General features: G+C 47.5%; 1 protein-coding gene and 1 pseudogene across 1 annotated transcript in view; one reads left to right on the top strand and one right to left on the bottom strand.

The window, feature by feature from the left end:
• TRAPPC10 (trafficking protein particle complex subunit 10) overlaps positions 1-15,249 on the bottom strand; it is an 86,899-nt gene extending 71,650 nt beyond the window's left edge. The window contains exon 1 of the mRNA XM_037043071.1: positions 15,059-15,249. Within this exon, the coding sequence (XP_036898966.1) occupies positions 15,059-15,125 (67 nt within the window). The 5' untranslated portion in view covers positions 15,126-15,249. The remainder of the gene's footprint in view (positions 1-15,058) is intronic.
• Positions 8,997-9,076, top strand: LOC118984911 (uncharacterized; annotated as a pseudogene).
• Positions 15,250-15,805: the final 556 nt, after the last annotated feature.

The raw sequence follows: 15,805 nt of genomic DNA, 5'->3' as shown, positions 1-15,805 counted from the left end.
CAGCTGACACCTAGATTTCAGCCCAAGAAGATGGCTTTTCTTAATGTTACTAAATCTATGTAATTTGTTCCAGCAGTCACAGGAAACTAATACAGCCATAAAAAGTATGTGAAAGACTTAAAGGGGAAAAAACCAAAAGTATTTAATTTGAAAAAAAAATTCTATGTAATACCTTTGACCTGATGACAGAGAAGGGCTTACTAAGCTGCAGAGGGTCTGGCACCAGCTTGGAGCTGGCGAACAGAAGTTGGGAGGGGCCATCTGCTGAGGGGCCATGTGCGTACGGCCCATACAGGCAGCATGGCAGGCCGGCACACACTAAGCATTTTGCACACAGCCACTGTGAACCCTGACACCAGCCTGAGGTGAGAGTGCCACTCCAGAGAAGGAAACCGAGGAACTGAGAACTTCCCTAACTGGCTTGAGCTCAAGCCGCTAATGAACATCAAAGCTGGGACGCACTCAGCCAGGCAGCCTGGCCCTCGACCCAACGTTCTCCACTGCTCTGCGCTGCCTTCTGTTTCTTCATTTCATTGTAGCTCAACACAAAAACAGGCTCTGGCGGAAGATGAAGGAACTGCCTGTGGAGGGGTAAGTGCCCCCCACCTGCGCACTTCCCACGGGGCTCCGGAGACCTCGCAGCAGAGCAGCGGCTGCGTGGGCCGAGATGACCCATTCCACGGCCCTCGCAGGGAAGAGATTCTGTAACTCAACTTCTGAACAAGAGTCGAAGGACATACATAATCTTTCTAATATTTGCTTTATGGAAAGTTTTACAGAAACAGCCATTCCGTCAGAATGCTGCTAACAAAAGAGGGCAAAGATTCATGATTCAGCAGTTCACTCCCCCTTGAAAACATGTTGAGAGACCACTGTCTCTAACCCTAAGAACGCATGTGCCTGCCCACAGACCAAACGTGAATTTCTCAACAGCTTTTAGCAGAAGAGACTTTCAAACGGACAATAAAAATGTCCAAGGTCACAAACTGGGAAGTCATTTTAGCCTGTTCAATAATGCGTAACGCCAATTTGCTAAAATTTATGTATAATGTAAATGCAGTAATAAAAAGTAATTAATGCTTCCAATCGGCAGCTTTCTCCTGGGGAAAGCCATTATCCGATGCACACTCGAGGACTCTGGAAGCCTCCCCAGCACCCACCCCCCGAGTGCCTGAGCACAAAAGGCTTGGGCGCTGGGTTTCCATGCACCGGGAACTGCACAAAAGGCTCATACACTGAGTGGGAACAGGGGGTGAAGCTTCGTGAGAAAAAAACAAGATCCAGGTGTTAACCAGATCTACAAGTAGAAAGCCAGGCTAGTCTGGCCCTTAAAATGACTAGGCAACCGATCCTCATTCTACACACAAACATTGCCCTTCTGGCCCTGGCTGGGTGGCTCAGTTACTTAGAGTGTACACCAAGGTTACAGGTTCAATCCTGATACACCAAGGTTACAGGTTCAATCCCTGGCCAGGGCACATACAAGAATAACCAATGAATGCATAAATAAGTGGAGCAACAAATTGATAGCCAATTCTCTCTCTCTCTTTCAAATCAATAAATAAAAATTAAAATAATATCCTTTGTTTTATTTTTTTTCATCCTCACCTGAGGAGAAGAGCATCGATCAATCAGTGAGGGAAACATCAATCGGTTGCCTCCCGTACGCACCCAGCCCAGGGGTCATACCCACCCAGACAGGGGCTCAAGTCTGCAGCCCAGGTATGTGCCCTGACCAGGAATCAAACCAGCGACCTTTTGGTCACAGGATGACGCTCCAACCAATAAGCCACATTGGCCAGGGCTAAAATAATACCTTAAAAAACCCTGCCCTCCCTATATTGGGAGGAAGGCACATAGTCAAGAAGAAAGCCATGAGCCCTCCCGCAGCCCTGCACCAGAGGCCAAGTTTAAAGAAAAGCAACCCCCACTGTGGCTTGGTGGGAAGCGCCCTCCTTTGGCTGTCGCCTGCTGCATTTGGGCCAAATGAGGGTGACTCTAGATCACAGCTCAGTACAGGCTGCCATTTCGTCACTGGCTTTCATGGTGTGTCCACTCCACTGAGCCCACCCGACCCTTCCTGCGACACACACACACAGGCGCAGGGTCTTCCACTCTGCTTCTCCCACCTTCCCAGTGCTAAGTCCATAGAACGGTTACTTCCCCTGAGAGGTGCCATCGGAGGGGAAAAAGCACAAAGTATGCTAGCGTCCACCAAGTTTTATACTGCGGAAATCTGTGGAAAAGGGACTACACCCGATACTGAGACACTAGTCACAAAATACAAAGTCCCAAAGTCTTTTTCTTTTCTCACCAAAAAGATAATTAGCACACGTGCCGAGTGCTGATGTTCGAGTGCTGACGAGGTCTGGGTGACCCCTGTAACCAGGGGGACAGCAGCCACCTCTAACACTCAGAGACCAGGCTAGCCTTAAAACCAGAGAGTCGGAACAGAAACAGAAAGACTGGATACATGCATGCAAACGTAACAATACTGAAGAATCAGTCTTCAACACTTTGTACATTTTAAATTTTTTAAAAGTAAGATGATTATAGCAGTTTGAATCACAGCTCTTGCAAATTCAAGAAGGGACAGTGTGGCTCCAGACAGCCACCCGCCCCCCGCCCCGGGGGGGTTGGATAGAAGGGACTTTCTCCAGATTCCCTATCACTTCCTAAAGACTTAGTTCAAACTCACTCTCTCACTGGAGCCAACTGCAGCTTCAGAAGGTACATCATTATGGAGGGTAATTTGGCGACATGTAGCAAAATTACACAGAATTTCCCACAGACCCAGCAATCCCCAACAGATACAGCAAGCAAAACTGGAAGACAGACACAATAAGGCTATTATTGCAGGCAGGACTAGCTGAATAGGGAAAGAGGAAACCATTCAAATTCCACTGTGGGGGTCTCGTAGAATGAACCAGGGAACAGCTCCTTAACTGACCAAGTCCCATGGGCTGTAGGCAGGCCTGGGACAGATCTCCGGATGCTAGGGTGCAGTGTGCTCCAGGTCATGCTGCAGAGAAAAGCACCCAGCCTGCAATCTCTCATCCAAGAGAAATACAAGTATGCGTGAATTTTTTTTATGAAAGGAGACTACTTAGGCAAGGAATGGAACGGGGGGGGGGGGGGGGGGGGGGGGGANGCTTTAAATGCTTGACATTTAGCTTGTTTGACAGATTTGATTTTGAAAGACTAAATATTTTACATCATTATCAAACAAAATGAAATTTTTAAAACTCTTTCCATAAAAATATAAGGAAAAAATAAAACCAAGGAAGTTAATGTGCACAGAGTTGGTAGTATAACCACAGAGAGAGGAACTATGACAAGGGACTTCACACTTTGAAACCTACAGTCACTTGTTTTTCCTGGCAGCACATACTCAAATGCCACAAAGAACTACTGAACAAGTCTGACATCTGTGTTCACGGGCCCTGTTGCTGAGGCCGAGGAAAAGCTGCTCCTCAGAGATGCAAGACGGACCTGCAGCAGGCATTGCACGGGCATTTCTTAGAAAGGCGGGCCCCAGGCCCACCCAGACCTGCTGAATCTGAAGCTCGGACGCAGCCTGGGGTTCCAACATGGCCTCAGGGGACTGGGACGCAGATCCTTCGAGAACCTCCCCTAACTCTGCCAACCCCAGAACCCATGAAAACAGGAAGAAAATACGGAAGACAGAACACTTCGTTGTGACTCTGAAGTCCTGAATTTGATCCGTGTGAACTTAGGATGTGCTTTAACGCTGAATCCTAGCTCTGCCCCCCAAAATGGCCCAGCAGCAACCAGTCCCCACCACAGGGAATCGGGGCCCCTTGAGGAAACGGCTGACTCCACACCTAGGGCAGGAACCGTGCAGAGTGAGTTTGGGCCACCTTGTCATCCCAGAGAACAGAGAAACTGACAAAGATCCCTACATCTCAGAAGCCAGTTGTTAAAGATGGAACAACCCACTCACCAAAAAGGTTGACAACTGAAATGAGCAAAAACAAATCAAGGGTGTTTAAATCCTTAAGTTCTTAATAATACTTAAAAAAATCAAATTGATCATCACTGAAGGAAGTAATGAACCAGTCTATTTTGAAAACAGTTACATGAAGGAAATGAATCGAGTACTTAGTCTGACTTTCCTTACACACTCTACCACTGGGAAACCAATAATGTAAACATGTATGTATATATGTGTATATGTGTGAGTATGTGTGTAGTGTATAGGGGTGTATATATGTATAGGGGTATGTGTATAGGTGTGTATGTAGGGGGTGTGTGTGTAGGGGAGTATGTGTAGGGGAGGGTGTGTGTGTAGGAGTGTATGTGTAAGGGGGAGTATGTGTATGTAAGTGGTGTATATATGTGTAGGAGAGTATGTATGTGTACGGTGTATGTGTGTGTAGGGGAGTATGTGTGTGTGGGTGTGTGTATGTAGGGGGGGTGTGCAGAGGTATGTAGTATGTATACATATACATGTGTACATATACACCCCTGTACAGAAATATTCAGCTAACGAAAAGGAAGTGGTAAAATTAGAATATCACCATCTTGCAGCCCTTCGGGAACGAAGGACATGGACGGAAACGGCTGCTGCAGCACGAGAGAGAGACCCCCGGACACTACGCACCGGCTGATGGAAGAACACGCCACCACACACAAAGGGGTCTTACCAGAAGGGATCCAACCCGAACCTGACCCTGCCTCTCACTCCAAACACCACTTTACCGCAAACACAGAGGGCAGAGGGTGGTATTCAAGGACAAGGCACAGTTGGCGAAGTCCAGGAGCAGGGGCAGATGCCACTACAGAACTAACACCGGGCTCTCGAACACCCTGCAAGGAACGAAAGGCGAAAGGGATGTGGAGGGGAACCCGAGGGTTCAAGAGAAACTGAAAACACTTATCTAAAAACTTCACTTGGATACTAATTAATTGAAAGTGTTAAAAAAATATTTAAGACACACTGTAAATGTAAACACTGAAATATTCGAAATTAGGAAATTTCTACCTGTCACAAAGGTTTTGCAGTTACATTTTCTTTGAACCCTGTCCTCTGGAGACACACTGTGTCGGCTCAGGCTACACGGCAGAGGGCGTAGCTCAGGCTGCACAAGCTCGTCTTCTGTCCCAGCCACCTGGCTCCTGGTGAGGTCTTTCTTCCCGGCTTCTTTACAGCCCCTGCCTCTCTCCACGTGCCCATCTGGCCTTTCCTTGGTGCACATGAGGTGCGTCAGGCCACTGAATCCATCACAAAGGCCCACCCTCGGGACCTACTCTAATTCCGATCGCCTCCAAAAGGCTCCACCTCAAATGTCATCACACTGGAGGTTAGGGCTTTGACACGGAAGTGGGGGTGGAGACAGACATTCCGTCCATAACACATACATTTACAGATAAATTACATGATGCCTGATATTTTCTTCAAAATAATAAAAGATTAGAGGGAACGGGGAACACAGAACAGCAAGATTGGCAAATTCTCCCACCGCTGAAGTTGAGTGATGGGTTTGTAAGGTTTCTTTATACTACTGTCTATTTTTATACATAGTTGCAAGTTTCCATAATAAAAAGTTTAAAATGACACAATTTTCCCATTTTTCTGACCCTTTTCCTTCTTTGTTCCACAGCACTTATCACATATTATATAATTTGCCATTTATGTATATTGTATATTCCCTCCTGCTAGAATGTAAGCTCTAAGAGGGCTGCTGTCTTTGTTCACAAATGTAACCCAAGCATCTCCAACAGTGCCTGGCAGGTACCAGACGCTGAGTACTTGTTCACTGACTGGTGAACCTGGCCTGTCTCCCTCACATGCTACATCAGACAACCCAGGGCTCCCAAGGACGGGATAACCTGCAGCAGAAGCGACGATGGCACTGGGTGTCAGAATACAAACTTCATTTTACATCATACCCAACATTTCTGGCGTGGCTACTTAGTGCTTAGGTTGCTAAACTAAAGGAAGTGATACTTTTATTTTTCCTAACTCCATAGGAAATGCTTTCTCTGAGGGCTAATTTTAGGGAAAACGCCCTTTCCATGTGAGCAGAGGGTGTCTGACACTGCAATACTTGGTGAAGCCGTGGCAGGAGATCAGCCACCTCGAGGCAGCAGCTCACTCCGCCACCCAGCACTGAGGGACCTGGTCAGGCACAGTCTTCACCTTCAAAATGACCTCTGACAGCCCTTCCTGTTGCTCAGCCTGGTGCTTAGAAACTTTCTAACGCATCTGGCCAAAATAAAAGTGCCATATGTAGTGAGCTACAAATTTAGTAAAAATTACTACCCCAAGGGATAATTGTTAGTTCCAAGGTTCTACCTAAAATTTTAGCTCTGGTATTGATGCCACAACTTCTAAATACTAAACATATCTGTCAAAAATAAGAAAAATGTGCACATATATATAGCTGGTGAGGCCAAGGTCTAATCCTGCTGTCAGTTTCTCTGCAATTGCTCTCCTCACTTTTCTAAAAATGTAATAAACAAGGACCCAAAACAATATTGAGAAAGGAATCACCATGAAACAATGTGTAAGAAGCCAAAGGAAGACATTTATTTCCCTGGGGAGAAAACGGAGAGACTGCAGAAAAGGCTCATTTCTTTCTAAGGGATCACACCACCTTATGTCAACTTCTGGAGCCCAACTTCCAGATGCCAAGGAAGAATTCCCTTGGTCGGAAGGAGAGTGAGGACAAGCCTCCAGAGACAGAAGAAGTGAGAGAAAAACCCAAGACGCCCACAGGGTGTGGGCTGATATGCACCTGGCTGCCAATACAGACACTGTACTTTGGGGAGAAAGGGGCCCCCAAAATCACCAGGGGTGCGCTTCCTGACACCCAGAACCTGTGAACAGGACTTGGAAAAAGAGCCTTGGTGGATGTAATTAAGTTCAGGATCTCAAATGAGATCATCGCAGATCATCTGGATGGGCTCCGAAATGTCTAAAAAAGGCAGAAGAGAAAACACAGGGAAAGCGAAGGCCTTGAGAAGACAAGGCGGGGCTGAGAACCCAGGGACGCAGAGGACTTCGGGGAGCTGGGAGAGGCAGGAAGGATGCCCCCTAGGGCCTTGGGAGAGAGCTCGGCCCTGATGACTCCTTGGTTTTCAACTTCTGGTCTCCAGAACTACGAGAAAATATATTCCTCTTGCTTTAATCCATCCGGTTTCTGATCATTTGTTATTGCAGCCCTCAAAAAACCTAATACATATGGTATAAAATGGAAAAAAGGAATGCGCATTTTTTCCTAGTGCTACTCCAATTCCTCTTCCAGACGTGTTTTTTGGCTCTATCTCTTAAGTGTCAAAGCAAACACAGATGGGCAGATAATTCTGAAGAGGTCCGATCACCAGGAAACACAAAAAGAATCTCACTGGTCATCAGTATGTACACGCTGAAGCGACTATGACGACCTTCAGCTAGAAAAAGAGCTCTAAGATATGATAGCAAAAGCACAATTCGTGAGAGAAAAAAACACTGATAATCAGACTGCATCAGAATTAAAAATGTTTTAAAGATGCCATTCAGAAAATTTTAAAACCAAAGACCAAGACAAAATATTTGCAAATCATCTATCTGGATAAAGGAACTGTACCCAGAAAATATAATGAACTGTTTAGAACTCAATGATAATCTAACTTAAAAAAATGGGCAAAAAATTTGAATAAACCTTTCACTAAAGAAGATATACAAATGGCTAATGAGAACACACCAAGATGTTCAACATCACTAATCATCAGGGAAATGCAGATTACAGCCAAATTCAGGTACCTCTCCATGCCCAATAGGATGACTACGGTAAAAAAGACAGACGAGTTCAGCGAGGGTCTGGATAAACTGGAACCCTCACACACCGATGATGCAAGAGTCAAGCAGTACGACCACTTCGGAAAACAATTTCACAGTTTCTTAAGAAGTTGGCTAATCATACAACATAGCAATTCTGCTCCAAAGAATCTTTCCACGAAAAATGAAAACACAAGTCCACAGAAAGACATACATGCAAATATTCGTTAGCCAAAAACTGGAAACAATTAAAATGTCCATCAATGGCAAATGGATAAATAAAATGTGGTTCATCCATGCAATGAAATACTATTCAGCAATAAAAAAGGAACAAATAACATTAAATGATGCAACACAGATTAACCTCAAAAACAGTGCTGTATGAAAGAAGCCAGACACCACGAGCGTACATTACACGATTTTATTTCTACAAAATGTCTACAAACACAAGTTCATGGAGACAGAAAGCCCACTGGTGGCTGCTGGTGCCTGGAGGCGGGAACGGGGATTAACTGCTAAGAAGTGCAAGGAAACTAACTCCTCGGGGTGATGGAGATGTTCTAAAACTGACTTATAGGGATGGCTGCTCAACTCTAAAAATAAACTAAGAGTCAAAGGGCTGTACATTTAGAATGGATCAAATACACAGTATAAAGATGAAAGCTCGATAAACCTGTTTTTAAACACTGGTAGTTTTTTTTCCCATCCAGCAGACGGGGGGGTGGGGAAACTCTTCAAAGACTCCGCCCCAGTGCAGTAAATGTACTTGGCGCACTGCTTTCCCACGGGGGGTCTGGAAGCAGTTTGCAAAGTTACACTGCTCTCACCTTCTGGCCCAGCAACCGCAGTCCTAGACCCCATTCTTCTTCATAAAAAATGTACTTCCGTTTTACTGATGCACTTGTTAAGGTTCAGAGTTTAGTTTGGAAAAGTTACAGATATATTTTCATCAAGGCTTCATCCAAATGCCAGGGTTGACAGTGCCCCAACCTAAACGTCCACCCCAGGAGCTGAATCAGTGACCTGAGAATGTTCTGGTTTGGTCGCAGTTAAGTTTTTACTGACCTGCAGCAAAGAAAGTGTACCTGAACACAACTCAGAGGTCCATTTCAAAGAACAGAGCCCCTAGCATACTAGTTAACTTTATTTCTTTTACTGCATTAACATGTATTTCTTCGGTCAAAAACGCTAATCAGAAAATGTTCCAGTATCAAAGACTATACTTTCAGGGATCATTTCTATAGTTCGTTACTAGAGAGGTTTCTCTGAACGTGTAGAGCACCAGAAAATGTTCCAGTATCAAAGGCAAAACAAAACTAACCATATAGCAGTTTGCCTAAAAGCAAGTCTAGTGATAAGAATTCACACTCTCTAAGCATTTTCTACGAACCTGTCTTATCTTGAACAAAAGTATGTACTTAAATAACCGTGTGCCATCAAAAGCTTCTAACTTACACACAGAAGCATCAAACGACACACAGCACAGCAGATAGACTGCGTAGCCAGTCTGTGCAAGCGCTGTTCCCGGTGCTGGAGTCACAGCAGGGAGCGAAACACACCAAGTTCCTGCAGTTCCAAACGCTGCACTCCAGTTTGCAGGCCCCCTGGGTTAGGGGTAGAAAACCAATAAACCAAGAAAGAAAACAAATATCTATGTAAGGGGTGGCATCTGAGCAGCCACCACAGGAGGAAGGGACCCACTGAGGACCAACAGTGCCACGTAGGCCCCGCCGGGACAAGGCTACAAAGACCGCAGAGGAGTAGGCTGCAGCCAGGAAGCCAGGGCAGAGGGGCCAGGAGGCTGTACATCAGGGAGGGTCTTGCAGCCCGTGAAAGGCCTGTGACTGTTAGGCTGGGAAGGTGGTTAGTCCCTGGAGGGGTCTGGGCAGAGGAATGACATGCTGTGGCTTCTCCCAGAGGGATCACCCTAAACCCACAGAGAATTAGCTTCAAGAGGCTAAAACAGAAACAGGGAGGCTGGCTGGTTGGCCACTGGAGTAGTCCTGGGAGAGACAAAAAGTAGCTTGGGTTTGGAGGAGCAGCAGCAAAGGTGGGGAGAAGTGCTGAATTCTAAGTAAATGTCAAAGATAAAATGGTATTTGCTGATAGACTGAACGTCAGCTGTGAGAGAAATAGAGGAGTCAGGAATGACTCCAAGCTCATCAATTTTTAATTTAAAAACCAAATATTCTCTAAGCCTAAAATACTGTGACTACATTGAAAATTTACATTAGGAGTAGTTACAGAAGAAAGACTTGATTAGAAAAGAAGAAAGAAAAGACAGACGGGAAGGTAAGATAAGGAGAGGAAGCCATGAAGACCCTGGGGCCAATACAGTCAGAGACTATTCAGAAAGAGGTGTGTCTGTAATTTAAGGGGTTCCAAACAGGCCTCCCCAGTACATGCCATCTTGGCTTGTGGATTATTTTGATGTGAAGGAAACAGAGACCCTGTAGGTTCAAGGGAAAGTTTTACCTCTCCCTTAAGTTAAATTAGGGGCCTTGCCCATAATAAGACTTACTGCCAGAAATAATTTTTTTCAACCCAACCATGGAGCAGGCCAAACCTCTAATGAACAGACATCTGCTCTTCTTATCACCCTGCAATGGCCCTCCTCCCCTCCGCAGCCGCAGGCACCTCACCTTAACTTTAGCTCAGAATGTCACATAGCCCCCATCTCCCAGGTCTGCCCCAATCCTCTCCTGTACCCGGGGTTCCCACACATATATATGATTCAATTCGGTTATTTCATCTCACGTCTATTGATTTTCAGACCAGCCACAAGAACCTAGAAGGGTGCAGAAGGCGTCCTTCTGCCCTGAGAGCACTGAAAGGCATGTAGTCTTTCCCTCCACCCGGCCTGTCACTGAGATCTGAAGTCACAGAGCGGGAGTACAGGGAACAGAACATGCGCAAGTGACCCCCTGGAAGACCACACACACAACATTGTGCGATTCATGTGAAAAGATACTCTGTCAACTGGCAAAAATATTTTTTAGACAAAAAAGTTTTTCAGCAAGTCACCTGCATTTCCAATAGAAGATGAGGGCTCAGCCCTCCCCATCTCACTGGCAGACCACACATCAGGCCAGGTCCTTCCTGGGAAAGATCGGCTGGGCTGAGGGTCTGCCGTGCCGGGTTGCTTCCAAGCGCCAACGGCTCTTAAAATCAGACTCTTGACTTCCATCTGCAGAAACCAAAGGCTTCTTTACTAGAAACTCTTCAGAAACACATTTGCAAACCAGGTATGTGAACTGAAGTTCACATAGACAAGGAAGCTTTTCACTTCTAAATCGTCAGTTCGAATCCACCCTCAAGTTGGAGTAATATACTAACAGCATGGGTTCCCAGGCTGGGCACCCGGGGGCCTCAGGGTACCAGCAAGCCCCCCACATGCCAAAGAAGATGGTTCAAATGAGAGGAAACAGCAATGCTAGATAGAGATGCAGCGAATCCTACTTCAGGCACTCAGTTTCAAAATTAGATCATGGTACATTCCTTTCCATGACGTATCACTGTCAGAAAACAGGGTGGTTGCTGTGATAAAAGTACCACACACACACACACACACACACAATCAAACAGGGTATCGGTGTGCACTGTGACTTGCAGGGCAGAGAAGTTGTGCGGTGCAGCCATCCCACTGGTGTGTTACTGTGGTTATCGAAGAATGAAATTAACATCTTCTTCCAATTTACGTTTATTTTTTCAGATAGTGACTGTTAGTACATAATACTTAATAAAATTATTTGGACCTAGCTACTTAATAAATGAAATTGTTTGGTATTCTTACTGGCCAAGAAGTGCCAGGAAAAAATCCCTGATACACCAAAGCCATCGTGAACAGAGGAAGTTTAGGCTTTCTCCTTAGCAGCTACCAGTTTTTGCACACGGACCCCTCATCAGAGTGCTTCACAATATGCGTACTTTTCAATCCATATCCCCCCATCAGACTGGTGCTGCCACTCTCCCAAGTTCACAGATGAGGACAAGATTATGGAACTCTCTAGGTCACACATGTGACACCTAACTGTTCTGAACCAGACCCAGGCAGAAATGACATACGAAGCAAGTTAAGCACATCTGGGGGCGCCTTCAGCCCCCGCCCTCCGAGTCCACTCCACGGAGAACTGAGGTTCCCTACGGAGAGCTGTTTCTCCACCTCTCAACTGCTGGTCTGCTACGGACGTACAAACCCAGTATGGACCCAGACGTGCATTTACGTGCGCTGATCTTTTTAAAGGCATTATGTTACTTTTCTGGTCATGAAACTGAGACAGCGGTTAAATCACAAGTACCACACCGTCAGGATTGGTGAAAAACTGTGATGTGCAAATTTGAAAACTTTAACTTACCAGAAGGAAAAACATAAACCATAACCAAGTACAAATCATTTCTGTTGCTTTTTTTCTCCCTTGAAAATTTTATATCAGATCTGGAACCCCCAAAACAGAGATTCAGAAAAATGAAATAGGCGATATAAAATGGGACAGGGGCAAACAGACCCTTTGGTCAGAGTGCTGTTATTTTTCAGAAATTAGACAATCCCATATCGATAGAATGTGCTAATCTAGGCATGATACCAGCAATGAACAAAGAAAAGTCACAAATCAGGAATGACGATAACTCTGTCCATGAATGAGAGAGCTGGAAAAGGAACATATCTTTCTTAATATAACCTTGGATCAGAAACCTAAGTCTTTATTCAGCAGAAAATTGATCCAGTGGTTGAAAAAAATCTAAGCTACAACTTAAATTTGGATCAAATGGATCTGCTGGATTTGTTTCCGTCCCACCGTGCGTTTTTCCTGATTAATAAATTATATTATAGGTGTTCGAACTGCTAGGATTAGGCGATCCATCATGCAGTGCCCACAGGTTATCAGGACCGTTACTGTTCCCCCGGCAGACACCTTTCAGATGCTTGCTCTAAGCACTGCCGAGCTCAGCCATTCCAGGGTCTATGGGGAGCCTCTACAGAGGCAGGCAGTGAAGCAGGGATGCGTAGGCAGCAGGGTCTGAAACTTTTAATTATGGATTGAAGGCCATTAAAACTTTTAGGGAGCATCAGAATATTAAAATAATTCAGCAAGGTTTTCGAGCAATAATGAATTCTACATACCCCTAATCTCAGGGGACTTCCCGGTCTTCTCCTGCCCACACATAAACAAACAGTCCCGAAATTTGCCTGAACCGGTGCATTCTACATTCTTCTTGGAAAAGTCTACCCACAAGTCATTTTCACTTAAGTAAAATGTTCTAAGTTCTTTGGAAGAAACTGACAACAAGCATAAACTCTGCTTTCATTTTAAAATGAACAAGCACAGTCTCATAAGGGCCAACGGCTAGATAAGTATTCAAGGAGACGGAAATGAACTTTTGAAAACAAAAATGTTGTACACTAAAGGAACTATGTACATAATATCAAAAAACATGAAGCCGCTGGATGGGTTTTTTAAAGCAACCTTCCTGCTACCCCTGCACCACCTGGATAGCTCCGCCCTCCCAGCACCTGCAGCTGGAGAATGGAACAAGGTATAAAGTACAAAGTGAGAGCAGGACAAGTGCCACCAGAGCTTCAGCACTAGAGACACTGGAGTGTCATTTCAAGGCTGAACTGTGCAGGCAGTCTTTCAAAAAGTTAAAAAATCCTTTAACTTTTAAAGGGATCTTTCTCACTTTTCACTAACTTCCCCGAGAGTTTACTGAAGCCACTTTCCTCTCCGAGCTGCCTGTGAACACAGGTACAGTCGGTGCGGACAGAGCTTAGAGGGAAACATCCCACAAGATAAGGAGAAAACAGTCCCTCGCTACCTGTCATGCCTGTGTGCGTGACACCAAACCTTAGCACAGCTTTGGCACTGGCTACTGGGCGTGGAAAACACCACAGAGCTTTAGGAACGTCTGCGGACGAGCTGACAAGGCACGTGTTGAAACACACTGCTAGCCAAAGGCAGCTCGGGGGCATGAGGTGTCATTGGGTGCGTGGGTGCGTGGGTGCCCCTGTGCGCAGCGTTTCTGCAGCACCCCCAGTGTGCACACCCTCTGGAAAGGAGTTTCAGGGAACCTCCATGGACCCGCACTGAGCAGGGCACTGGCGCCGGTGCCCTGGGGACTCAGAAAGTGCCTGGGAATAGGAGGACCTGAAGGTAGGTGCCACACACCGGTTCCCTCGGACTCAAGGTGCAGTCCTGAGTAAGACCAGTTCAAGTATTCCGGGGGGTGGGGCAGAAAACAGCAACTGCTGAACCATGCCAGTCTCCACATTTAGATGAAACTGTACATTTCTATAAGATAGTTTACCAACTAAAGAAGCAGCAGCCAACAAACTTTAAATACGTAATTTCTCAGGGATCTGACAAGAGGGAGCATACAAGGAGTGTGTCCATTAATCAGAAAAAAATTAAATTAAAAAAAGGAAAAAAGAGAGACACACAGTCTTCTACCGCCTGGTGGCCCAGATGTTGCTGCGACAGTGCTTCCTCTCAGAGCATGAAAGGCCAACTGAAACACTTCTCTGCAAATCGCCTAAATGCCAGCCAACATTTCAACCCATTAGTGTTGTTTGAAGTATTTCATTCTAAAGTTATAGCTGTAAAGGCTCCAGTCTGGTTGTCTGGAGTGTGCATTCAAGAGTGGAGGCTCGCCTAACCTCTGCGCTCGCATCTGTGAAATGGGTTTCACCCCTGTAACAGCAAAAAAGAGTGGGCCTGGCGGCCCAGGTGATGGACAGAAGGGAAGGATGCGTGAGGTACGTCCTGGCCCGCCATCCGGCTCGGTCGGGGGAGTGGTCCTGCCGGCGCACGGCTCTGATCGGACTACCTGCACCGATCACATTTAACACTTGACTGAAGTACAAACTCGTGTCTTCTAACAAGACACACGCACACAAACTTCATCCACGCTTCCCAGTCTGCGAGCGATGAGGGCCCTCCCCAGGGTCCGGGAGTAGTGTGACCGGCAGGACGGTCCCCTCCGGTCGCTCGGCCAGCAACCAAGCCGGGAGCTGGACGGGGGCACAGCCGGGCCCCCATCCCGCCCTCCATTCGGAGCACGCCCTGCCCCGAGCGCTGTCAAAGTGCAAGGAAACTGCCCGGGACGACGTCTCCCGCAGGGTCGGAGGTCGTCTGCGGGGATCCCGCCGCAGCCGCCGCCCCAGTCACACTTCCATCCGGGAAGCGGCCAGGGCCTCAGAACAGGGGTCAAGGGGACGGCGAACACGGGTCGGGCTGTCTCCAACGGCCGCCGCCCCCTCCCGCGCCGACCGGCACTCACAGGTGACGATGGGCTTGTTCTCCATGGTGTAGATCACCGGCGGCAGCGGCTCCTCAGGGGCGTCCATGGGCGTCCGGCGTCACCGGCCCGGCCCTCCGCGCCCCATGGGCAGCCCCGAGGCCGCACCCGGCCAGCCCGAACCTGAGCAGCAACCCCCGCCGCAACAGCGACGCCTGCCCGGCCGCCGGAGGAAGCTCCCCAACCGGCCGCCTGCAGCTGCCGGCCTCATTCACTTCCGGTACCGGCTCTGCCGCGGTACCGCTTCCGGGACGCCTCTTAAAGGAGAGGGCTTCCCGCCCAGTGAGCGCTGTCCTCCGACAGAAAGGCGGCCTGAAGGTGCGGCGTACAGAGTGGGAAGCTGGGCGGCGGATGAAAGTGGGCGGTGGCGGCTGCTGGCATCAGTGCGGAGCTGTAGTGGCTGCGCCGCTGAGAACCGCCCCCGGGACAGGCGTCTCCCATGGGCGGACTGGGCACCTGACCTCCCGGAGCGAAGGGGACACCATGGGGCTCCCACGACCTGGTACCTTCCGGAGTGTACCACGCCCAGGGTGGGTGCACGTGGCCGCGAGGGCCCTCTCCACCGCCCTGCCCCACACCTGGCGACGCTGGTGGGGCCCCACCGAGCCTTCCCAGCCCCACCACGCAGATTCCCCAGGCGGCAGCTACGGGAAGTGGTGGTCACTGACAGCGTGTGGACAGGGACATGACCCCAGGGCCTATGACAAGGACGTGTGTATTCTGGGACGA

This window comes from Sturnira hondurensis, unplaced genomic scaffold, assembly GCF_014824575.4.
Source record: "Sturnira hondurensis isolate 20B ecotype Veracruz unplaced genomic scaffold, ASM1482457v3 Scaffold0003874, whole genome shotgun sequence".
NCBI classification, from domain to species: domain Eukaryota; kingdom Metazoa; phylum Chordata; class Mammalia; order Chiroptera; family Phyllostomidae; genus Sturnira; species Sturnira hondurensis.
The sequence above is the reverse complement of the archived record's forward strand: the minus strand, read 5'-3'. Positions and strand labels throughout refer to the sequence as shown.